Source organism: Pseudorca crassidens, chromosome 10 (assembly GCF_039906515.1).
Source record: "Pseudorca crassidens isolate mPseCra1 chromosome 10, mPseCra1.hap1, whole genome shotgun sequence".
Lineage (NCBI taxonomy): Eukaryota > Metazoa > Chordata > Mammalia > Artiodactyla > Delphinidae > Pseudorca > Pseudorca crassidens.
This window is the reverse complement of record NC_090305.1, coordinates 38505553-38529033: the sequence shown is the minus strand read 5'-3', so window position 1 is coordinate 38529033 and position 23481 is coordinate 38505553. Positions and strand designations below refer to the sequence as shown.

At 48.5% G+C, this 23481-nt stretch overlaps 2 protein-coding genes across 4 annotated transcripts in view; one reads left to right on the top strand and one right to left on the bottom strand.

Annotated features, from left to right (window-relative positions):
* Positions 1-6144, top strand: part of PNPLA1 (patatin like phospholipase domain containing 1) — a 44006-nt gene extending 37862 nt beyond the window's left edge. The window contains exons 7-8 of one of the 3 annotated variants that reach the window (XM_067753171.1): positions 295-373; positions 4801-6144. In XM_067753171.1, coding sequence (XP_067609272.1) covers positions 295-373; positions 4801-4810 — 89 coding nt within the window. In that variant the 3' untranslated portion in view covers positions 4811-6144. Of the gene's footprint in view, positions 1-294; positions 374-3998; positions 4639-4800 lie in introns of those variants that run through there. The other 2 variants (XM_067753169.1, XM_067753170.1) reach the window with 2 other exon arrangements.
* Positions 6145-10265: 4121 nt separating this feature from the next.
* Positions 10266-23481, bottom strand: BNIP5 (BCL2 interacting protein 5). The gene is made up of 12 exons (XM_067755757.1): positions 22857-23481; positions 21381-21458; positions 19408-19472; positions 18932-19172; positions 17781-17912; positions 17199-17201; positions 16538-16596; positions 15972-16212; positions 14973-15104; positions 14013-14077; positions 12370-12612; positions 10266-10301 (listed from the first exon to the last, which is right to left on the bottom strand). The coding sequence occupies exons 1-12, from the start codon at positions 23479-23481 to the stop codon at positions 10266-10268; spliced, it is 1920 nt and encodes a 639-aa protein (XP_067611858.1).

Sequence of the window (23481 nt, the reverse complement as noted above, 5' to 3'; positions counted from 1 at the left end):
TGTGGGGGATTTTCTTGAAAACTTTCCCTGACACAACTGGCTGCTTTTTATGAGGGAATTGCTGATAATATTATATCAAGGGTTAGCTTCAGACCTTCTGCAGATGTCACTGCCCTGGATCTCAGTCAAATCCAACAACATGATTCTGGTCCCAAATACGAGAATTTGAGAGTAAAAGTTCTTTACTGTTTCTGAACATTTCACTTACTTCCTATTGTTATTTCAAAAATGACTAAGTACTCCTCCCCAACCCCATCTCACTCATGTCTCCTGTATTTTCATTTTTGGCTGCAGCTCCCTGTGCTTCCTCAAATTCCAAACACACTGTGCCTCTGGCTAATGTGAAGGAAACCATGAGCAAGCCTTATGCAATGTAAGTGCCTCCTCAATTGGGAACATGTTCTTTCCTTTGGTCAGGGGAGAGGGCCCAGCTAAGTGATATTTTCCATCTCTTTAGCTGCCCAAGGAGCACTGGGTTCCTTTTCTGGATGTGATTTCAGTCCATCCCCTTACCGTTCGCAAACCACCACTCCCTCTTCTCTCTTCCTCAGTGAAGGCAACGTGTGGGATATGAGCCTATTCATACTGACAGTGTCATTCCCCCCAGTCCCTGCTGTGCACACTGGGGAATGTACCTTCTCTAAATGCAGTGGGAGAGTGTGTACCCCTCCTCGTATCTGACTCTCTGTTGATGTCTCCGTTCAAAAGAGCTGGCAGGCATGTTACATTCTAGCCTTTGGTGGATCCTGCACAGTATAAGTTAAGAGACTCTACCAAAAATTTCCCTTAATCCAAATTATTTTCTATCAGCATAAAAAGAGGGCTAATATTCCTATGTTGTAGATTGTCCCCAGAAAATCTTTTTTCATAATGCGCACCAACTGTCTGGGTTGCTGGGTTGTTTAACATGTACTCCATTATTGTCTTTGCAGTGACTGGGAGAGGGCCTGGGGAGCTGTTTCTTGTTTGTTTGTTTTGTTTGTTTGTTTTTTCCTCTCCGGGAACCGCAATACCCAGACTCCTTTGCTGACTGAATGCCAGTGGGGTTAGCCAGTGGAATGCAGCAGCAGGAGATCAGAGGGTGAATCAAGGGTATTTCTGCCCCCCAACCTCATCCCTTCCTGCCTTGGGGTAGCTCTGGCAGTGGCTGAGTTTTTCTATGGCCACAGGTGCAGAGAACAGGGCCTGAGGCACAACTAGAGAGAAGCCCACACACAGAAACGAAAGATTCCACACGCCTCAACAAAGATCCCGCGTGCTGCAACTAAGACCTGACGCAGCCAAATAAATAAATAAATATTAAACAAACAAACAAACAGGTGGGTGCTCATGTGACTCAACAGGTAGCGTTCCTGACTGTTGCCAAACTACAGCTAACGGTCCTGACCAATGTAGGCCTGCTCCTTATATAGCTTTTGACTATACTAGACTGTTGTTGATTTAATCAGTCAACCTTCACTGAGCACCTACTAAGTGCCAAGCACTCTTCTGGGTTCTGGGGATATCAAAGATGAATTCAACTTGATCCCAAACTTTCAAGAATTTACCCCAAAGTTGAACTTTAGACCAAAGACAAGAGTAAAACCAACTAATATGCCAAACTGTGAGCCCCATATAAACCAAGTCTTAATTTTTTTACTGAACCATAAAATTGTTTTTAAAGGCACATGCATATATACATACACACTCACAAATTCAAAATGCCAGCCTCAAGCCCAAATCAAGCCAGGTATCATCTACAGTTATTTCACAGGATTATTGAAGTATTCTCTGAATGGAACAGACCTTGCTATTTAATTTGCTTCAAGGCTTAATTGGTTGGAAACACTTCTAACTCTTTCTATGAGACATCCAGTCCTGGGTGGGAGTCCCTGGGTAGGCACAGGGATGTATCAGGTAGATGAGGGTCAGAGGCTCACCCTGGCAGCCATAGGCCCACTGCAAAATCTGGGCAAGTAGGTACTTGGTAGGTGGTAGGAAGCAGTATGGTGGGGAGGAAATTCAGAGCTTCTGCAGGAAGTAGGGCAGATCTACGTGCCACTTTCTGGATTAAAGGATGGACAGCAAGGCTGTAGGACCCAGAAGGCAGTTGGTGGTTTCTGGGGTTTGTAGGATCACTGCTGCGTGGGATTAGTCTCACTCTGTTCCTTGGTCTCCATCCCCAAAACTTCCCTGAACTTTGAGTCTGTCTCTAGAAGCTCAGGGTCAGGTTTGGTCATGAGGATGTAGGCAGGTCTGCCATGGGTGTGGGGAAGCTTCCCTGCAGCTAGGAGTGCCCTCTGGAAGCCAGGTCCAGACTCGGGTCTTTGATTCCAGAGCCAGGCCTCTTCCCATACATCAGAGCATTGGGAACTGTGCAGTTCAGCCAGAGCTACCTTGGTTGATAACCTTCTAGGAGTCAAGGTGCTTTATAAAGAAACAGGCTGTGATACAAAACAAACAAAACAACATTCATAAGCTGTGCAAAACACTGTTGTCAGTGGGTCACACATCCTGTGTGCGGTGCTCCTTCATAGAACAGGTTATGAAACTGCTTGGGGGCAATTTACCAATTGATTTTAAGCAATTCCATGCTTTGAGTTCAAATACAAGGTTAGCGGGCAGGGAAAAAAGGCTTAAAAATATTAGGCATAGAGAGGTAGGAGTGGTCCAGGAAGAGGAAAGGTCTGTTCCAAAACTACCATCACAAGAGACATTGTCACATCCACAGGCTAGTCCTGTGTGAATTCCTGGTCCCCAGCTGATCTCTCTCCCAGCAGAGGAAAGAGTCTAGAATAAAAGCTCAGGGTAAATCTCCCATACATTAATATGCGTGTGTGTGTGTGTGTGTGTGTGTGTGTGTGTGTGTGTTTTAAATTAGAAGTTCAAATCCATACTCTGGTGTGGGTTGTATTAGTCAGTTATTGCTGCTATGATAATGCTGTATAACAAATGACCCTCTTCCCCCAAGATCTCAGTGGATCACAAAACAAACTTTTTTTTTTTTCCTCTTTCATAGGGCTATGAGTTGGCTGGGATAGCTCTGCTTAGGCTACATGTTGGGGTCAAGTCTGCTCCCTGTCCCTTTTATTTCCAGGACCAGCAGTAATGCCAGATATGCCCTTCTCCTGGAGCATGGCTAGATATATATATCAGCCTAGCTTTCCTCTGCTAGTCTTATCTCTTCTCAGTGGTCATTGGACTCAGGTTGTGTAACTGACCTCAAAGTAGAGAGACAGATTGAGAAGTTGAGAGACTGCCTACAGGCTACAAATGGAAAAGGAGGAGGTCCACCTTGCTGATTGCTACCCACATCCTTCTAATTGCTGCCAAGTCTGTCAGACTCCCCAAATTTCCACCATTAAAGAGCCCCTCCTTTGAGTTACTATGGAATTAGTAACTTATTAAAAGTTACTAATTCAAAGGTGAATTTAATAATGGCTAAAACTTATAGAGTAGTTATTATGTTCCAAGCACTGTGGCACAGAGAGGTTAAGTAACATGCCCAAAGTCACAGAGTTGGTAGATGGCAGAGCCAGGATCTGAATCCAGATCTTCTGTCACCAGAATCTTGATGTTGACCAAGTGGTACAGCCTCCTGGGGTAGAAGGAGCACTGGAGTGAGAATCAGAAGTCACAGAGTCTAGTCTAGTTCCTCCATTTGGGCAGGAGAGGCCTGGAGGTGCACTTGGAAACATGGCAGGGGGTAGTTCAGGCTGGCTTATGTGCCATGCTAATGAGATTGAACTTCACCTTTGTTACTGGGGAGTCATCATAGGATTTAAACAACACAATGACACAGTCAGATTTGAAAATTATCCAAGAATGTGCAAGTCCACATCCCAACATTTCTCCAAGATGAGCTCTTCAGGTGTCTTCCTGCAGTTTCCCAGAGGGCGCAAGTGACTTGTCCAGGGTCACACAGCAGGTGGAGGAGGGCTTGGAAATCAGGGCTTCCAATTGCTCCTTTTTGTCTCATTTCCCCTCACATGTGCTTAACCTCAACTTCTCGCATCCAGGTCTGCTCCCTGCCCACTCGACTTCTCTCTGCTCTCCACTTCCGAGACAGTTTGGGTCACCTACAGACCTCATCCCAGCCGGATCAAGGAATACAGCTGCCCTGAGGTGTAGAACTCCCCAGTGTGTCCCTGGAGACCAGACACTGCCTGTTCTGTCCCAGGATACTGTGGTGACCTCTGAGCCCTGTTGCCCCAGCTTCCTTTCTACACCCACCTGCTTCTTCCTAGTCACGGTCAGGGCCAACACTAGCCCATATAATGCCTTGTACACTGAGAAAACAGCACCCCTTCCTTCAGAACTTGACTGCCAGCTGCTTGAATGTTGTCATAATACACTGATTTCGTTTGAACAATTGACTGCCAACTGCTAGAAAGCTGTATGAATGACATGTATGTATGTCTGTGAAGTGCTTACCCTTTTGTATTGGCAGTGTACCCTTGGGCAGTGTGCAGTCTGAACAACTGTCCTCCGCACTCTGGAGGCCACTCCACTTCTTCCCTCTTCCTGCAAAACCAAATACCAACCAGACTTTGGCAAGTCAAATAATATTTCAAACACTCTTTTATCAACTCCTGCTCTGCAAATGGAATCCTCCTTTTGCAAAAGACCCTTGTATAATAAAGTGAACCCTCGAACTGGCTTTTGGTATAAATTGAGTTTTCCAATTTCCACGTATTAGCCTGGCTACTTGCTCAGGATGCCCAAGGCATATAAATCTGTGAGGAGTGTTCTCATGGAAATAAGGGGAGGGAAGTCCTCGATTCGGGTCTTAGAAATGATGAATTTGTGTCCTTTATCTAGGAAACTGTGAGCCGAGAGAGAAAACTTGAGCTGGAACGGGAAAGAACCTGACGGCCACAAGGCCAAGGCTTCTCCCCGCTGCTCTCAGACGCCCTCCTCTCACCCCAGGCCTTTCGGGGACCTGCGTGCCGCCCACCACCATGCCTGTTGGTGTAGAGGGTCCTGCTTCCCCCAGGCAAGAGCCTTTTTGTCTAAACATCCTCCCAGCTTCCCTGCAGTCCTTCCACTACTCTGCTCTGGACAGACAGATGGACGTCAGTGCAGACGGGCACTGAAGAGCGAGCAGCACAGCCTCCTCCCAGCTGGCTGGGCTCTGGGCCTTCCTCCCAACCTAGCCTGAGTTCACACTTCTTCAAGATCCTAGCCCCACAAGATCTCATCCACAGGGCAAAACTGTTGCCAGTCAGGCAGAGCTGAGCCATGGACACACTTTCCTGTTTCCTGTGGTGTCAAGAGACCACATCTTCTTCTGTTGCTTGTTTTTTGTTCACAAAGCGTGCAAAAGGCTTGACTTGGAACCAGTGGGCTCCACCTCAGCCACTCATGGAAGTCCCCAGGTGGGGTTCATCTGGCATGCAGCCTTTACAAGCTCCCGAGGGATTATGTGGTGCAGCTGGTGGAGTGGGCAGCCCTGGCCTTCATGAAGTCCTCCCATGGTTGTAGAGGAAACGGGAAGCTTTATGTCCCCTTCCCTCCCCTTTCCCAGCCCAAATGAGGGCAGACTCTGTCGGCTCTTCACACCCAAGTGAAAATGGTCCACAAGAAAGATATCTTTGGGACTTCCCTGGTGGCGCAGTGATTAAGAATCTGCCTGCCAATGCAGGGGACTTGGGTTCAAGCCCTAGTCTGGGAAGATCCCACATGCCATGGAGCAACTAAGCCCGTGAGCCACAACTACTGAGCCTGTGTGCTACAACTACTGAAACCCATGCACCTAGAGCCTGTGCTCCGCAACAAGAGAAGCCATTGCAACGAGAAGCCCACACGCCGCAACGAACAGTAGCCCCTGCTCGCTGCAACTAGACAAAGCCCGCATGCAGCAACGAAGACCCAACGCAGCCAAATATAAATAAATAAATAAATTTATTTAAAAAAAAAAAAAAGACGTCTTTAACCTCAATTTTTCCAGCCTGTCCAGAAAGGAAAAAAAAAAAAAAATGGGTTTCCCTGGTGACACAGTGGTTGAGAGTCCGCCTGCCGATGCAGTGGACATGGGTTCGTGCCCCGGTCCGGGAAGATCCCACATGCCGCGGAGCGGCTGGGCCCGTGAGCCATGGCAGCTGAGCCTGCGCATCTGGAGCCTGTGCTTCGCAACGGGGGAGGCTGCGGCAGTGGGAGGCCCACATACCGCAAAAAATAAAAAATAAATAAATAAATAAATTTATTAAAAAAAAAAAGAAAGACGTCTTTAACCTCAATTTTTCCAGCCTGTCCAGAAAAGAAAAAAAAAAAAAGAAAGAAAGAAAGGGCTTCCCTGGTGGCGCAGTGGTTGAGAGTCTGCCGGCCGATGCAGGGGACATGGGTTCGTGCCCTGGTCTGGGAGGATACCACATGCTGTGGAGCGGCTGGGCCCATGAACCATGGCCGCTGAGCCTGCGCGTCCGGAGCCTGTGCTCCGCAATGGGAGAGGCCACAACAGTGAGAGGCCCACATACAGCAAAATAAATAAATAATAATAATAGTAATAACTCACTGCTTCCCAGAGCGTGGATAACCTCTAGCTCCAGCCGAACCCAGTAAGGGAGCCTGGGCTGCCCACAGGCCTCAGATGCATTTGCTTAACAAATCCTAGAATGCTAACCCTGGTGGACTGGGTGGAAGACAGCCCTGAACTGTGGCCCTTGAGAAGGACACATGCAAATTTAACCCATGGTGGGTGGGAGGCTATGGCACAGAGGCCTGGGTGGAAACTACATTTAACAGGATCATGTCAGGGAACAAGAGTCCACACAAGCCCCCTTCAGATGGTTCTACCTGGAGGAACCTAAGTGTACCTTTGAGAAGCCTGAGAAGAATCAGATCTCAGGTGTTCTTGTACCCTCTGCCTTCTCCAATTCTGCGGCCCAGACCAGTCAAGGGAAGCACCAGGGAGTTACGTGGAGCAGCCCTACTGGCTGCAGTCCTTTTCCCCAGGAAGGTCTTGCTGTTTGCAGGTGACTATGTGCCCAGAGGCCCTGAGACATGTGAGCCAGGGGAGGGAGGATTTCAACCTTGTACAACTCAGGAACACTTATTCCCTGGTGTGCAAGGGAGGATTGAATATAATGTTAACTATTGTTTTAACTCAAAGCCTGTATTTAGGGCCCAGATGCTCTGAGGTAATTAGTGAATTGTTCTTGCATTAGTTCCAGGGTTGCCATAAAAAATACAGGATACCCTGTTAAATTTGAATTTTAGATAAACAGCGAATAATGACCTAGTGTAAGTATGCCCCCAGCATTGCAATTATTTGTTGTGTATCTGAAATTCAAATTTAACTGGGCCACCCACATTTTTCTTTGCTAAATTTGGCAACCCTAATAGTTCCTTTCTCCTTTTTATGCCTTAAAAACAACAACAACAATAACAACAACACTAATGAGTTGTTTTTTGATGCGCCAGTCACTGTGCTTTGAAATCAGGAGGTGTCCCTGAGGCCAGAACACTTCCTGGTCTTCCAAACAAGCATATCTGAATGACACCTACAGTGCAGCCAACTGAATAAATTATGTGTTAAACATAGATGCCCATCTGTTAAGTGAGAGATTAAACAAAAATTTATTTTTAAAACTAGGACATTTAAAACCAACATCTGAAGAAAGTATCAACAGGCCTTCTACGTGACTTAGGCATATTTTCAGCCCTGATGGATCAAGAAAACACATGATAAAAAAAATAAGGGCACATAAGTTGGCACTACACACTGGGGTTGGCCCCAGAGTGCAAAGGCCTTGATTCCCGGTCCAGTGCTCTGGACCAGTGCCTGCTGAGGTAGCTCCCCCATTTCCTCCCTAGCTCCCAGTTTAGAGATAGAACCACTGGTTGAACAATTCCAGTTGAGGACCAAGGCCTCCCAGAGAATGCCTGGCAAAATTGCCTAGATCTCAGGAGCTCCCCCAATTCATTCATTTGGTCAGTACTTAAAGATTGACTCCAGCTCTGTGGGGTGGGTATATTTAGCCACAGAGTGAAAGCACTTACTACCTCTCTTTAGAGAGACTTCAGCATAATAGAGCCAGAAGAGATCTGATGGGTCACTAATCCAGCTCAGAATCCAAGGTCTGGCGAGGAGAGGGAACATGGGATGTGGACAGGGTCTTTATTTTTTTTTAGGGAAATTCTGCTTTTTATTCCACACAGGTACCTTTTTGTCAGCATTCCTGGGATATAGAAAACTGCGAAATTACAGGGAAATTAAAAATAGCACAAACACTAATTCTCACACGTGCATGCCTCACAAGCACACATGGAAAACACATTTGTTTTGTGTGACACAGTTAATAGGAGTAGGGACAATAAATAAGAATGGCCTTTTTTTTTTTTTTAACATCTTTATTGGGGTATAATTGCTTTACAACGGTGTGTTAGTTTCTGCTTTATAACAAAGTGAATCAGTTATACATATGTTCCCATATGTCTTCCCTCTTGCATCTCCCTCCCTCCCACCCTCCCTATCCCACCCCCCCAGGCTGTCACAAAGCACCGAGCCAATATCCCTGTGCCATGCGGCTGCTTCCCACTAGCTATCTACCTTACGTTTGTTAGTGTGTATATGTGCATGACTCTCTCTCGCCCTGTCACAGCTCACCCTTCCCCCTCCCCATAACCTCAAGTCCGTTCTCCAGTAGGTCTGCGTCTTTATTCCTGCCTTACCCCTAGGTTCTTCATGACATTTTTTTTTTCTTAAATTCCATATATATGTGTTAGCATACGGTATTTGTCTTTTTCTTTCTGACTTACTTCACTCTGTATGACAGACTCTAGGTCTATCCACCTCATTACAAATAGCTCAATTTTGTTTCTTTTTATGGCTGAGTAATATTCCATTGTATATAGGTGCCACATCTTCTTTATCCATTCATCCGATGATGGGCACTTAGGTTGTTTCCATCTCTGGGCTATTGTAAATAGAGCTGCAATGAACATTTTGGTACATGACTCTTTTTGAATTTTGGTTTTCTCAGGGTATATGCCCAGTAGTGGGATTGCTGGGTCATATGGTAGTTCTATTTGTAGTTTTTTTTGTGGTACGCGGGCCTCTCACTGCCGTGGCCTCTCCCGCTGCAGAGCACAGGCTCCGGACGCACAGGCCCAGCGGCCACGGCTCACCGGCCCAGCCTCTCCGCTGCATGTGGGATCTTCCCGGACTGGGGCACGAACCCGCATCCCCTGCATTGGCAGGCAGACTCTCAACCACTGCGCCACCAGGGAAGCCCTATTTGTAGTTTTTTAAGGAACCTCCATACTGTTCTCCATAATGGCTGTACCAATTCACATTCCCACCAACAGTGCAAGAGTGTTCCCTTTTCTCCACACCCTCTCCAGCATTTATTGTTTCTAGATTTTTTGATGATGGCCATTCTGACTGGTGTGAGATGATATCTCATTGTAGTTTTGATTTGCATTTCCCTAATGATTAATGATGTTGAGCATTCTTTCATGTGTTTGTTGGCAGTCTGTATATCTTCTTTGGAGAAATGTCTATTTAGGTCTTCTGCCCATTTTTGGATTGGGTTGTTTGGTTTTTTGTTATTGAGCTGCATGAGCTGCTTGTAAATTTTGGAGATTAATCCTTTGTCGGTTGCTTCATTTGCAAATATTTTCTCCCATTCTGAGGGCTGTCTTTTGGTCTTGTTTATGGTTTCCTTTGCTGTGCAAAAGCTTTGAAGTTTCATTAGGTCCCATTTGTTTATTTTTGTTTTTATTTCCATTACTCTAGGAGGTGGGTCAGACAGGATCTTGCTGTGATTTATGTCATAGAGTGTTCTGCCTATGTTTTCCTCTACGAGTTTGATAGTTTCTGGCCTTACATTTAGGTCTTTAATCCATTTTGAGCTTATTTTTGTGCATGGTGTTAGGGAGTGATCTAATCTCATACTTTTACATGTACCTGTCCAGTTTTCCCAGCACCACTTATTGAAGAGGCTGTCCTTTCTCCACTGTACATTCCTGCCACCTTTATCAAAGATAAGGTGGTGGACAGGGTCTTGCAGCAAGTTTGGGGCAGGTGAGCAGGGGGAGTCCTGGTCTCCTAACTCCCAGTCCAGTGCTATTTCCCCCCATGGCCTCTGCCTCCAGCTTTGTGGAGGAACATTTCTGCATTCTCCACTGAGATAAGCTCACAACGGTGCAAGGATGCAGAATGGCTGCCCACTCTTGTCTTCAGTCATGTCTGTGAAGCACTGGATTGGGACATCTTCAGGGTCTTCTGGCTAAAGCCGCCGATGTTTGGATAATTCAGGGAACTTGAGTGCAAAGCATAGCTTTCAATCTGGACTCTGGCTCTGAGGATTTGTGTCATTCTGGGAGGAGAAAAAGAACACAGGTCTTAGCCATAGCCCAATTATGTATGGGTCCCACGCTGATAACAACAGACTTCTCATTAACCCACTAGCTCCCACCTCTGGGTCTTTGCTCACACAGTATCTCCTGTCTGCAGTGTCCTACTGGTCCTTTCTCCCCATCTATAGCTTCTCCATCCTCAAAGGTCAAAATCAATGCCTGCTACTTCCTGGAAGGCTCCTGGAACCAAGTTGCTTTATTGACCTCAGTTAGTGCTAATTTGGCATTTAATTGATATTTAATTTTGTCATCAGTAAACATTCTATCCTTTTCCACTAGCAGAACCTTCCACAGGCTCTCATAGCATCTTGCACAGTTAGGCTCATAGGAAGCTCTGAATGTCTACTGGTTGAATAAATAAATGAATGAATGGCTAGTAAAACCAGAAGATGGAGTTAGGGCTACTGAGGATGTCAGAATTGATGTTTGTATAATATCTTTCACAAAGAACTCAGATCACTCCATCAGCTATTACCTGACCCAGTTTAGAGGGCAAATGATCCCTATTCTCCAGAAGAAGACAGTGAGTCTGAGAAAAGAGAGGTCTAAGGTCACGAGGAGTTTCCACTAGGAAAACCATTCGAATGATGAGGTACAAGTATCATGAAATAAGACCAGCTTTCTTGAGAGCCTTATCACATGGCTTCTAAAGGTAATTCCAGGAGGAGAAGACAAAGGGTTCGAATGATGGTGACATCATTGCAGTAAAGGTCTGGTTTCCCAGGGGACAATTTGGATATAGAAGTTCTGGTCCTATGTGTCCAACACCAATAGGACATTTCATTCCTTTAAAATCACAACTTCATTCAGTGGTTTCTGCACTATAGATCTGGTCAAATGTTTGTAAGCAGGTCATCTTAAGAGAATTTGAAAAGAGTAGGGAGATCTCTATTAGAGTCCAACAGAAAATTCTGATTAAAAAAAATGCGTTAAGTTTTATCTCTACAGGAACCATCCTACAGCCTCAGGGAAGGGGGGATTATTAGGAAAAGCATGAAACCAGTCAAAAGAGTGAGTGATGGGGAATCCCCTGGCGGTCCAGTGGTTAGGACTCCAAGCTTCCACTGCAGGGGGCATAGGTTCGATCCCTGGTCGGGGAGCTAAGATCCCCTTATGCCAAAAAAAAAGGGCTGAGTGATGGCAGTGGAGAGGCTATTCTTTTTTTTTTTAACATCTTTATTGGAGTATAATTGCTTTGCAATGTTGTGTTAGTTTCTGCTGTATCACAAAGTGAATCAGTTATATGTATACATATATCCCCATATCCCCTCCCTCTTGTGCCTCCCTCCCACTCTCCCTATCCCACCCCTCCAGGTGGTCACAAAGCACCGAGCTCATCTCCCTGTGCTATGCTGCTTCCCACTAGCTATCTATTTTACGTTTGGTAGTGTATGTATGTCCATGCCACTCTCTCACTTGTCCCAGCTTACCCTCCCCCCTCCCCATGTCCTCAAGTCCATTCTCTACATCTGCGTCTTTACACCTGTCCTGCACTACTGGGCGTATACCCTGAGAAAACCATAATTCAAAAAAGAGGCTATTCTTAATTAATCAATCAAGGCAAGGTCAGTGAAGAATGGCCTCCAGGAAGCCTTCCAGAACCAAACAGCCCCAGGGATCCTTCTCACCTACCTTATTTGATACGTAATCTTACTTTAGTTGTTCTGTAAATTTTACGACAGTCTCAATTGGAAAGCCAAGCAGCACAACCCATGGAATCATAAGAGGGCAGCTAAGATAGTAGCTGGTCCAACATCCCATACTGATGTCAAGAAGTGTGAAAACGCACATCCAGTGGGAGACCAAATAAAGAAGATGCTGATTAGCTAATGAGCAGGCAAAGAGGGCGGGGTTTGGAAAAGAAAGAGGCTGCTGTGGCGTAGAATTGTCTCAGAAGGCCTTGACAAGGTGGTGGCATTTGAGCTGGATTCCAGAAGTCCTGAAGTAAGCAGGGGAGGGGAGAGGGCTGTAGGCAGATCCTTGTGATTGTGAGTCTGTGGCCTCTCATGCCATATTGCCCTTTCTCACCTGCTGGTCCTCCCTGTATGGGAACTGGCTAAAACTCGGTCGCCTGTAGTGTAGGCCCGTGAGGCTGAGGACGGCTTGGTGATTGCTGCCAGCACGTTTGTTAGCCAAGCCAAAGACAAACGGGTAGGGTCTCTTGGGCTCCGTGGAGTGAGCCTCCTGGGGGCGCAGGGTGGCTACGAGCTTTCTGAGGGAAGAGTCTGGGAGCTTGTAGAAAAACTTCTTAAAGCTGGGGTGTTGCCTGAACTGGAAGCAGAAATGAAGGCAGGTCGTCAGTGTTGCCAGCAGGGAGCCCCCTCCCCACAGCCTCTCCCTCCCCCAACTGGATGCAGCCAGGCTGGGTGCCTCATTGTCCCTGGGAAAAGCACCCCTTGTTAAATTCATCTACCATCCCCAGCCTCTCAGAATCTGTTCTGCAAGGTACAACTGTACCAGCAGAACAAAGTGGGGGAAAAAAAAATGTAGGTCTTTAGATTCAGATAACAGATGCTTAAATAGCCTTTACTAGCTGTGTGACCGCTCATGTGTAAAACGGGGGTAATAATATGTGCCTCCCCAACACTGTCGTTGGGGGAAGGAGATGAAGTGAGATAGTTTAATGTTTTATGCAAAGTGGATGTTGGATGAATTTTAGTTCCCACCCTAAGCCTCCTCCTCTTAACACCTAAATGTCTTAAGTTGAGTTCCCCCCAGAGGCAGATCCTGAGACCAGGACTCGGATGCGGCTCACTTATGTGGTAAGTGATCCTGGCAAACACAGATGGGGGAATGGAGACCTGGGGCAAGAATGGGAAGGCATCCCACTCAGGCTGGCAGCTGAGCCTGAGCCCCTCGGGGCACTCTGGGAACCCTCGAAGAACACACACCACAGAGTTATCCCTCCAAAGGATAAGGGAGCTGGGGTATGTGTACACCAGCTCGCATCAGCCAGTGGTTGAGGGCTGCTCCTGGGGAGGTGGAGAGTGCTCATTCTGGCCTAACCTGTGGGTGGTAAATGGCTCTGGGGGCCAGTCCTCAGGCAAAGGGATGCAGGTACTGGCAGTTGGGAGCTGGGCCAGGTGCTCTGTGGTGGTAAGGAGAGGCTCTAATAAGGTCAGCTACACTGATGACTCATCTCTGACTTGCGCTCACACGTAACTCCTCTTCATATGCGATCTGCGTTTGTCTCTCCAAGTAGTCTGTGAGGTTTTCAAAGGCAGGGAACCTTATGTTACACTCTACCTAGCAAGGGAAGAAACTCTAATAAAAGTTTGAAAGAATTGGAGACCTTATAATTACTGAAGTGCGTGCCAAAACAGAGTGAACGGCAGATAGCAGAGGACGAGATCAACGGGACTCAGGGAAGGAGGTTTCCCGGGAGGTGGCTCATGAACTGAACTTCAAGGAGGATTTGGACTGGGGGAGGTCCCGGCTGGCAGGGGGAGCCACATAGGTTTATATTATTTTTAAGTTAACATTGATCTCATCTGCTATGTGTCTGGCATTTTCTATAGATGCACTAACCTTGGCAAGTAGGTATTTATTCCCCATTTTGCAAAAGAGAAAACAGAGGCTCATAGAGGTTAAGGGGCCTACCACGGTCACCCAGATGCAAAGATGGGGACTGAACTTGGGTCCAGTCCTTGTGGAGACTGAGCAATCCTCACCTGCTCCCCCAACTGGCCATCCACTTCTTGGAGAAGGGCCACCAGCTTCTGGATGATCAGCTCCTCTAAGGAAAATAAAGAAGGATTGAGGGATTATTGACATGTTGTTGTGTAATAACCCATCCATCGATTGCAGAAGTATTTTGTCTCTAAAACACAGTACACAGATTAGATATGAAGGGCAAAGAAAAATCTTCCCCTAAACTAGGGTTGGAGCATGTGAGCTTTGTTTTGGTTAGCTGTATAGAAATAGAAGGCAATTCGGCCTGCGGAGCCTCACCTGTCACCACATTCAGCTCCATTCTGACAGATGGGGAAACTGAGACCTTATCCAGGCTACAGAGTAGTCAGGAATGGGAGCTGGGGCCAGGAACAACTCCTCAGAATGTAGGGAGGGCAAATGCCATGGCTACTGATGCAACGGGAATGTACCATCAGCCTGGGCTATAAAAAGCAAGCAAACTCCTGCTTGCACCGAGAGTTAATTGTAAATACTCAGGACATTTGTGGACCTGCTGTTATAAACTGTCAGCAGCTTGAAATTGGCCGTGGTGGGAATTTTATACCACAGAAATCTGCAAATGCTACAAATCAGAGCTTCTCCCAATCCCCCTGCCCTTACCCAGAGTTCGTTTGTCAGTGTGCCACTGGTTATGAGACCCAGAGCAAGACAGGAATTTTATATGAAACATTCAGGCAAAGCAGTGGCATGTGGTGGGGGTGAAATTACATCCCACAGAATGGACAGGTATTCTCTACCTGAAGAAGGCTGTCCACCTGCAACTCTGCCCTACCAGCGCCTGTTCAAAGGCCAACCCTGTCTCCTCTCTGCCCTTCTAGAGCCTCCTGGGGTACTTGTCAGCTGTCTTCCCAGTTCGCTACTAGGATTCAGGCTGTGAAATCCACGCAAAAGGGAAGCCCCGGGGAAGCTGTCCCAGGAGAGAGCAGGGTGGCACGAACTAGATTCATTTGCTCCATGTGGCTGAGGTCCTGCTTCTGGCTTGTGGCTTCTGGCCTGGGAGGGTGCTTCTGAGGATCCAACTGGCCCCCCTTCTGCAGGCGAGGACTCCTGGAACTCCACATCCTCCGGATCTGAGGGCAAAGAGGAGTTGGTGTGAGTGTGTTTGCACCTGTCTCAAATCCACCAGCACATTGCTGAACCCAGGTTCTGACAAGAAGCTGTCCAAAGGCTCTGGCTCGAGAAGGGTCCTGGTTTCCCAGCCTCCTTGGGAACCCCCAGCCCCACTGGACCTGCCTCAGAGGAGTTCACAGTGCTTTTTGCGCCTCCAGAAATCTCATTCTTTCTTCCAACCACTCCCTTTGCCTCCTCATGGTCTGGGAGGAAAACAAGCAGGCCTACCAACAGGTCCCACCCAGTAAGCCCACTTCCCCTTTAACTCTGCGAGCCTTTGCCAAGTCACTTAGCCTGTCTGAACCTCACTTTCTCCATCTGTCAAATGGGAGTAACAGGACTGACCTCACAGGGTTGTGAGTGGGGGTGTTAAATGAGATAATATGCGTGAACGTGGCAGGCAGTGGGCACTCCGTAAATGTCAGGAGAATTTGTTGTACACCAGTGGTCCTCATAGTTCGGTGTAGTGAAAAAACGGAAGCCCAGGCCATATCCTACTTCATCTAACCTGGGTTTCTGTTTTTCTGTGAGCTTTCCAGGTGATTCTGACGCATGTATCTGAGGAACAGATGCACTGCTGTCATACCACATTTGTTTTTAGGTGTTTATGGTCGGGGGGAGGGAAGGTGTGTGTCATAGGGGTGGGTCCTGGCAGCAACCGACCCCTTTCTCCTCTCCACAGCCCTCCCACACCTCCCCACTCAGCTCAGAGCAGAGAGTGAAAGTCAAGACTGTACAGGACACCAAGCAGCTGGCCGACCCTACCCTGGAGAAGCCTAGGGGCCAGAGGCAGCCTCCGTTACCATGGCAACCCCAGGCCCGCTCACCAGGGTTGCTGGAGATAGAGTGTCGATGGCCACCAACACACAGGGGCAGAAAGCTGGGCCTCTTTGACGGCCGGGACTCTGGACTGGCAGCACCTGCAGCAGCCCCTCTCTTGGGCTCCTTCAAGCCATGTTTCTTATGAGAAAAGGCTTTTCTGAAACTGGACTTTTTCTCTTGTGATTTCTTTCTGGAGGTTGGGGCCAGGTTTCCTACAGCCACTTGTGCCTCCTGGACTTGAAGTTGCTGTGGGGGAGATAAGAGAAACTGAGTCAGGGTCCCTTACTTTGAGGAGGTTACAAGTGAGTGGAGGAAAGAGACCATCGCCTGAAACAAACAGAGACCCACTATGGACCAGAGGGTGTGGCCGGGGGAGAAGGGTGATTGGTGCTCAGAGCTGGGGAAACAAGTACAGCCTGCAGCGGTCAGAGGAGGCTCTGGGAAGGAGAGACTGGAGCCAGGCTCTGGCAAGATGTAGAATTGGGGGAGGGGCAGGGAAGTTATTGTGCCAGGTAGGGGTAGGGGTGTCCATAGTGAGGGTCAGTGTCTACATGGGGAATGTCTTCCTCACCTTGTCTCCCCCCTGCTCCTCTGCATCTTGGAGTAGGTCCATGATCTCCTGGATAAATTCTAAAAAAGAACAAAGCGGTTGCTCACCCTTGAGTGTTGAGAAAAGCCTTTCTATGGTCAGTCTTCATTTCCTAAGGCCCAATGGCTCCCTGGAGGATTCTCACAGGTCTCCAGGGTGGGGTGCTAATGAGCTTGCCTTTAAGGTTGTCTCAGGCCCAACCCATGGGGACCACAGATTCCTCAGAGGTAACCTGCGGGCAGAGCTGGCTTCACGGGAACACATTCACTTATTCATTTACCACTGAGGAAGGGCCTAGATGTGCCTTGTTAGGTGCAGGAAACAGCCGAGGCCCCTGCCTCCAGGAGAAGGTGTCTCAAGACCATAAGGAAAGGCCTGGCCCCCACAAGTCCCCTCACCCCGCTCTTTCCTCCTCTTCTAGGTAGAACAAGGGCCCTTCTCAATTCTCCTTCAAGGCACATTTTCTGTGAAAAGCAAACAAGGCAGAATGGGGGAGGTAGGGGAAGCGGATCTCCAGACACACAGAACTGACAGTGATTATATGATCTTAGGCTCGGCTCTGCCAATGATAAAATAATAATAATAGTTACGGCAGCTACCGCTGGTTCAGCTTCTCTCCTAAGGCCCCTACCCCCTTTGCTACCCTCTTCACTTCTCCTGAGGCTATGCTCTCAAGCTGGGCTACATGACAACAACACTAATAGTCACAGCAAATGGCAGCTGACAATTTATTAGCTGCTCATGGGCACTGCTCTAAAGGCATTATCATCATTAATTCATATAGAGCCTCCAACGACTCTAGAGAGTAGGTACTATTATTATCCCCATTTTACAGATGAGGAAACTGAGACCAGAGATGAAGTAGCTTGTCCAAGATCACAAAGCTGGAGAGGTCAGAGCCCAAATTTGAATCCAGGCCCAAAGATCGTACCATCTCTCGAGGCCTTGCCATGGACTGATGCTTTCCTTGTATCGCCTTATGTTGGCCTCACCAAGGAGGATGTTATCACTGTTGTGGTTTTACAGCTGAGACTCAGACAGAGTAACAGCAGCCTGGCTCGGGGCCTGTGCTCTGGACCCTGAGCTGCCTCCCCAGCCTGCTTCACTCAGAGGCAGGTAAGGACAGGTCACTGCCTCTCTCTGGTTCAGTTTCTCTTCTGCAAGTAGAGGGGTCAGACCAGACATCTTCCAAGGGGCCTCTGAGAAAAGGAGAGGGGGTACTGACTGAATTCCGAGGCTCTGTCCAGCTGCAGGTCCTCTTCGGGTCCCCGGCTTCCTGCTGGGTTGGAAAGCTCGAAGGGACTTGGATCCCCACCATCTGTAGACAGAGTCTCTTGGACTTCAGGTTTTTCCACACCTGAGAAGAGGAAATGGTGAGTGAGCTTCATCAGTCTGAGGGTGTTAACTAATGCACAGAAGTCAGCAGAGACTCCAGAGTGCACCCTGTGGCTAGTGCGTGCAAAGGCCTTGCTGGGGTGGCGGGGAGCTGCTGGGCAGGGCCGTGGCTCTGATGTACTGAAGACCAAGCTCCCTCATCCCTTTGCACTTCCATACAGCTGCCTTTCCTGGGCTTTGCTCCCCTCTCCTCCCTCCCCTGGAGACCTCATCCCTCCACCATCTTGACTTGATCCATGAATTGGAGAGTAAATGCCTGATGCCCTGGCGCGAATTAAACTCATCACAGCCAGGATCCCCCTACATGAAAATATCTCCCCTTGCGGCCTGAAATCCCACCACTGGGGATCCACTCTTTGGTGTTAAACATTGCCTTCTCCTTTTTAAAGTATACATTCTTCTGGCCAAGATGACCTGCTGGGCTGTTCCTCCCTGACACCCAGGCTGACCCTTTCTCCCTGTAGCTCTGGCTCCATCACTGATGGGCCATGTGACCACAAACACATTCTTTTACCTCCCTAAGCCTCAGTTCCCTCGTCTGTGAAATGAGGATAATAAGATGTAATTCATAAAATGAGAACTGATTGCATATAGATACACAGCAGGGAAGTGTCTCATTTTACAGGCAAGGAGATTGAGGCACAGAGATGGAGCCCAGAACCCAGGTCTCCTGCCTCCCAGGCTCCAGTTCCTTCCTGCACATGCTACCCCCTGCCAAGGTGCAGAAGCTGAGGCTACGGAGAGAAGAGGATAGTTGGGGGAAATCTCTGAACACAATTTCCACCAGGGGCTTAGCTGGGTTGCCTAGACAGCGAGGCTTCGTGCGTGGAGGTATCCCTTTTGCCCTCCCCACACTGCTTAGGGCAGAGCAAAAGTCAGAACTGGGATGGCAGCTCTGAAAATGGCCAATGCAAGTCTTGGGGAAGGTTCCAGCGCAGTAGGCAGCTGCAGTGTTGCCGTGGTAACTGTGAGCCTGCTCACCTGGGCTGCTGGAGCTGGAGGGTCGATGGCCACCAACACACAGGGGCAGAAAGCTGGGCCTCTTGGACGGCCGGGACTCTGGGCTGGAAACATCTGCAGCCTGTGCTCTCTTGGGCTCCTCAAAACCATGTTTCTTATGAGAAAAGGCTTTCTTGAGGCTAGACTTTCTCTCTTGGGGTTTCTTCCTGAAGCCTGGTGCTGGGTTTTGAGGAGGCACCTCTGGCTGAGAGGCTTGATGCTGCTGTGGGGGAGATGAGAGAAACTGGGTCAAGCCCCTGACCTTGAGGAGAGGGGAAAGCTCCCCAAGAAGCAACTGAGGGGCCACCAAGGGCTTCAGGGCGGCCCCAGGCAAGGGAGGTGACAGAGCCTGGAGCAGGGGAGCGCTGAGGCCCAGAAGGACAGGTGGGGCTCGAGCAAGGAGGAGGAGGGGAAGGCAGCAGGCCCCTGGGCATCTGTGCAGACAGTTTGCCCCTCACCTCTTCTTCCCACTGGTCTCCCACTTTTTTGAGAAATCCCGCTATCTTCTGGATGATGGTATCCTCTGGAAGAAAACAAATGCACCCAGTTAATCTTTCTAGATGCACAGAGAATCCTTTCTAATGACTGTCTTGGAGTTCTGAGACCAACTTGGGCCTTCAGGGTCCTCTTAAAACAACTCCTTTAGCACGGAAGGTGGGGTGTGGGAGAAGCACCACATTACAGGGGCTGGTCCTTCTGAGAGAGGCTTGGAAGATCCACAGGCGAAGGGTACTAGACCAAAGCATGAAATTTTATGCAGGAAGTTTCGAGTCAGTCCTTTAAGCATTCAACTTGTGCCCCATGATTTCCTTTGAACATTGCAGATCTGTGCGTATCTACTTGGGGTTTGACAAGCTGTGTGACCTGGGTAAGTCTCTTAATCTCTCTGGGCCTTCATCTCTTCCTCTGTGAAGTGTGGATCATAATCCCCGTCCTGGTTCCCTCAGAAGGCTGTCAGGCCATCAAATGAGAGACTGTGCTTGGAAATATTTTGCAAGGCTAATGTTGATCCAACCTACAAAATTCCAGCAGGGGAAATGATGGAGACCAGGCCTAACTAAGCTGGACAGAGGCACTCCAGCAGGCATGACACAGGTAGCCTGCCCCGTTGGTGCCCCAACTACACTGCCAAGGGTTTACAGAGAAGCCCAAACAACATAAATGGTTTTCTTTGATATTCCAGTCGACCTACCCAAAGACAATGTGCCCAAAGGAGCCTCTGCTTAGTTGCCAGCTGATCAGATTACACAAAAGAAGGTGCAAACAAGATTCCCTCCTCCCAGGCTATCTGCAGGTTTTTTCACCCCTCTCTTCTCTCTCATTTCTAAATCCGGTTAGGCTTTTGTACTTTGACTCAGTCTACCTGACAACTCCCTCTCATGTGAGAAAACAATTATCCTGCAAAATAACCAATTAAATGCCTTTTCGCTATTCTTTGACAGATGCATAGCTTCTCCATTTCATATCGTTTAAAATATGCCCATTCTTGGGACTTTGCTGGTGGTGCAGTGGTTAAGAATCCGCCTACCAATGCAGGGGACAGAGGTTTGAGCCCTGGTCCGGGAAGATCCCACATGCTGCGAAGCAACTAAGCCCGTGAGCCACAACTACTGAGTCTGTGTTCTAGAACCTGCGAGCCACAAGTACTGAGCCCGCGTGCCGCAACTACTGAAGCCCGTGCACCTAGAGCCCGTGCTCTGCAACAAGAGAAGCCATCGCAACGAGAAGCCGGCAAACCTCAACAAAGAGTAGCCCCCGCTCGCCGCAACTAGAGGAAGCTCACGCACAGCAACGAAGACCCAACACAGCCAAAAATAAGTAAATAACTTAATTCATTTAAAAAATAAATAAATAAAATATAAAATAAAATATGCCCATTCTTTGTAGGGAATTAGATTAATACAGCATTATTTCTTTTATTAGGGGCAATAACAAGACTATGGTTGTGTATGAGACTGTTCTTATTTCTTGCAGATATGTGCTTAAGATTTAAGGTTGAAGGATCATTTTACTTAAAATGGTTCAGCAGCAAAATTATACACACACGAAGCAAATATGGCCAACTGTTAACAATTGTGAGTATATGAGTGTGCACAGAACTACTCTTTCCACTCTTCTCTATATTTAAATATATATGTGTATATATGTGTATGTATATATATGTATATATTCCTTCTATGAGTTTAAAATGACTAAAAAAAAAAAATCCCATGCTCAACACACAAGGCAGGAGTATTTGCCAGCAGCCAATCTAATTCCTGAGACTCCCTTCTGTGAAACTCTAATGTAAATGTGACCAGAAGCACCAGAACCGGTGAGATCAGCACACACATTTTGAGAGGTCTAAGCAGGCATCGGGAGCACTTCACCTGGTTTGCCAACAGCTGCCCCAGCTGCAGGCAAAGAGGTCACTAAGAAGATTCTGACTCACTGTCAGGCTTTCCGAGCTCCTCTTCTCCCTGGCGACCTGTGGCTTGGGAAGAAACCTTCCGGACTCCAGCACCTCCACCTTCAAGGAGGGAGAACTGGGGGAGGTCAGAAACTTCCCCTCCTGTAATAAAGATGAAACCAAGTGAGTGGGGCAGTGTGTGGGTGTCAGTGACATTCTTCCAACTTTGTTAATCAACACAATAAAACAGCATAGAATTCACAGCAGGACAGGGACTGCTGGAGCAGCTCTAGGCTTAACCAAAAAAAATCAGAAACCCACCGAGATTTCCATTTGAAAAGAGGCTGCCTCTACCCAGACATCCTTCCCCCCACCCCCAAAATATCTTGGATCTTCCTTGTGTCCCTTCTCCCCCATTAAAAACATGGTGAGTTTTGAGTCCTATAGGGCAAAGCTTCATCTTCCTCCAGCAGCCTGTGGAACATTCAACTCCAGGACGCTAAGCGTCAGAAAAGGAAGGCACCTTGGGGAACAGCTCCTTCATTTTACAAACGAGAATCAAAGGTTCCAGAGAGGGACAGCAACTTGCTCAAGGTCACACAGCAAGTTTATTCCTGATGGAGCCAAGTCTAGAACCTGCACCCCAGAAGCAAGCTGTTTCTATTTCCCTGTCACCCACCCCCAGTCCTCACATGTAGACTAGTGTTGGTGGGTAGGGCTTCCCTCCTTGATTCCCCTCTGTCATCCTATTTCTCCCTGGTCCGTGCTCCTCAAACCAGAGTACTTAACAATAACATTTGCCACTTATGAAGCACTTCCCATGTGTCAGCTCTGGGCCATGGCCAGCCCCCGAGATAGCAACTGTTATAATCTCCATTGTATCAAGGGGAAGAAAAAATGGAGGCTCAGAGAGGAAAGTCGCCAGCCTCAGGTCACACAGCCAGTGAGTGGTGGAACTGGGGTTTGACCTCAAGTTCTCAGCCACGGTGCTGCTCTGCCTCAGAGAAGTGGTGCTGGACTTCCCCGGTGGCGTGGTGATTAAGAATCCGCCTGCCAATGCAGGGGGACACAGATTCGTGCCCTGGTCCAGGAAGATACCACATGCCACGGAGCAACTAAGCCCGTGCGCCACAACTACTGAGCCTGCGCTCTAGAGCCCACGTGCCACAACTACTGAAGCCCATGCGCCTAGAGCCCGTGCTCCACAACAAGAGAAGCCACCACAATGAGAAGCCCTCGCACCTCAATGAAGAGTAGCCCCCGCTCGCCGCAACTAGAGAAAGCTCTCGCGCAGCAACGAAGACCCAATGCAGCCAAAAATAAATGATAATAAATAAAATACATATTTTTTAAATCTTATAAAAAAAAAAAAAGAAGTGGTGTCGTTCCTGATAGTGGCCCTACCTTCCAAGTCCCCATCTGTTAAGAGGTTTGAGCAGCCAGCTCAGAGCACCCTAGCCCTTGGGGTGGGGGATGGTGGCTGTGGGGTTACCATAGAAACGGGCATGGTCTGCTCACCCCCAGCTGCTGGGCCCAGATCAGCCTCCTCGCAGCATGAGGCACCAGCCATCTTGGCCTCCTGCCCTTTGGCCTCCTGATCTCGGATGCCCTTGGTTTCCTCAGCACCATGTTTCTTGTGACCGTGTTTCTTGCGGCTGGCCTTCTTGCTGTGGGCTTTCTTCCTGGGAGCTGGCTCGCCCGGTGTCTCGGGGGTTTCTGCAGGCTCGGGGAAGCCCTCCTTCCCCTTGGCCCTCTTGTTGGTCTTTTCCTTGGGCTCCTCAGGGCTCATCCCAAATACGAAGTTCATCATGGTCTTCAGCCACCCCTGCTGGGCCCGACCCTGGGCCTTGTCCTTCTTGGTGTCCTGCGGAGGCCTCTGCTCACTGGGGAGAAAATTCCTGGCCTCCTCTGGGCTGAGGGCTGCAGCCGTGGTGCGCTGAGCCTCCGCAGACTGAGCTGGGCTCTTGGGACATTTGGCCCCATCGCTGGCCGTCCGGCGCAGCAGCCTTCTGGAGGGGCTGGTGGGCCGGGAAATGCACCAGCAGTCCTGCGACTCTGAATCCTTCTGGGGGTTCTGCAGCCTGTCCAGAGACCTGGCTCTCCTCCCTGACAGAGGCTTCCTTGGGCCCCGCGGCGGCTCCAT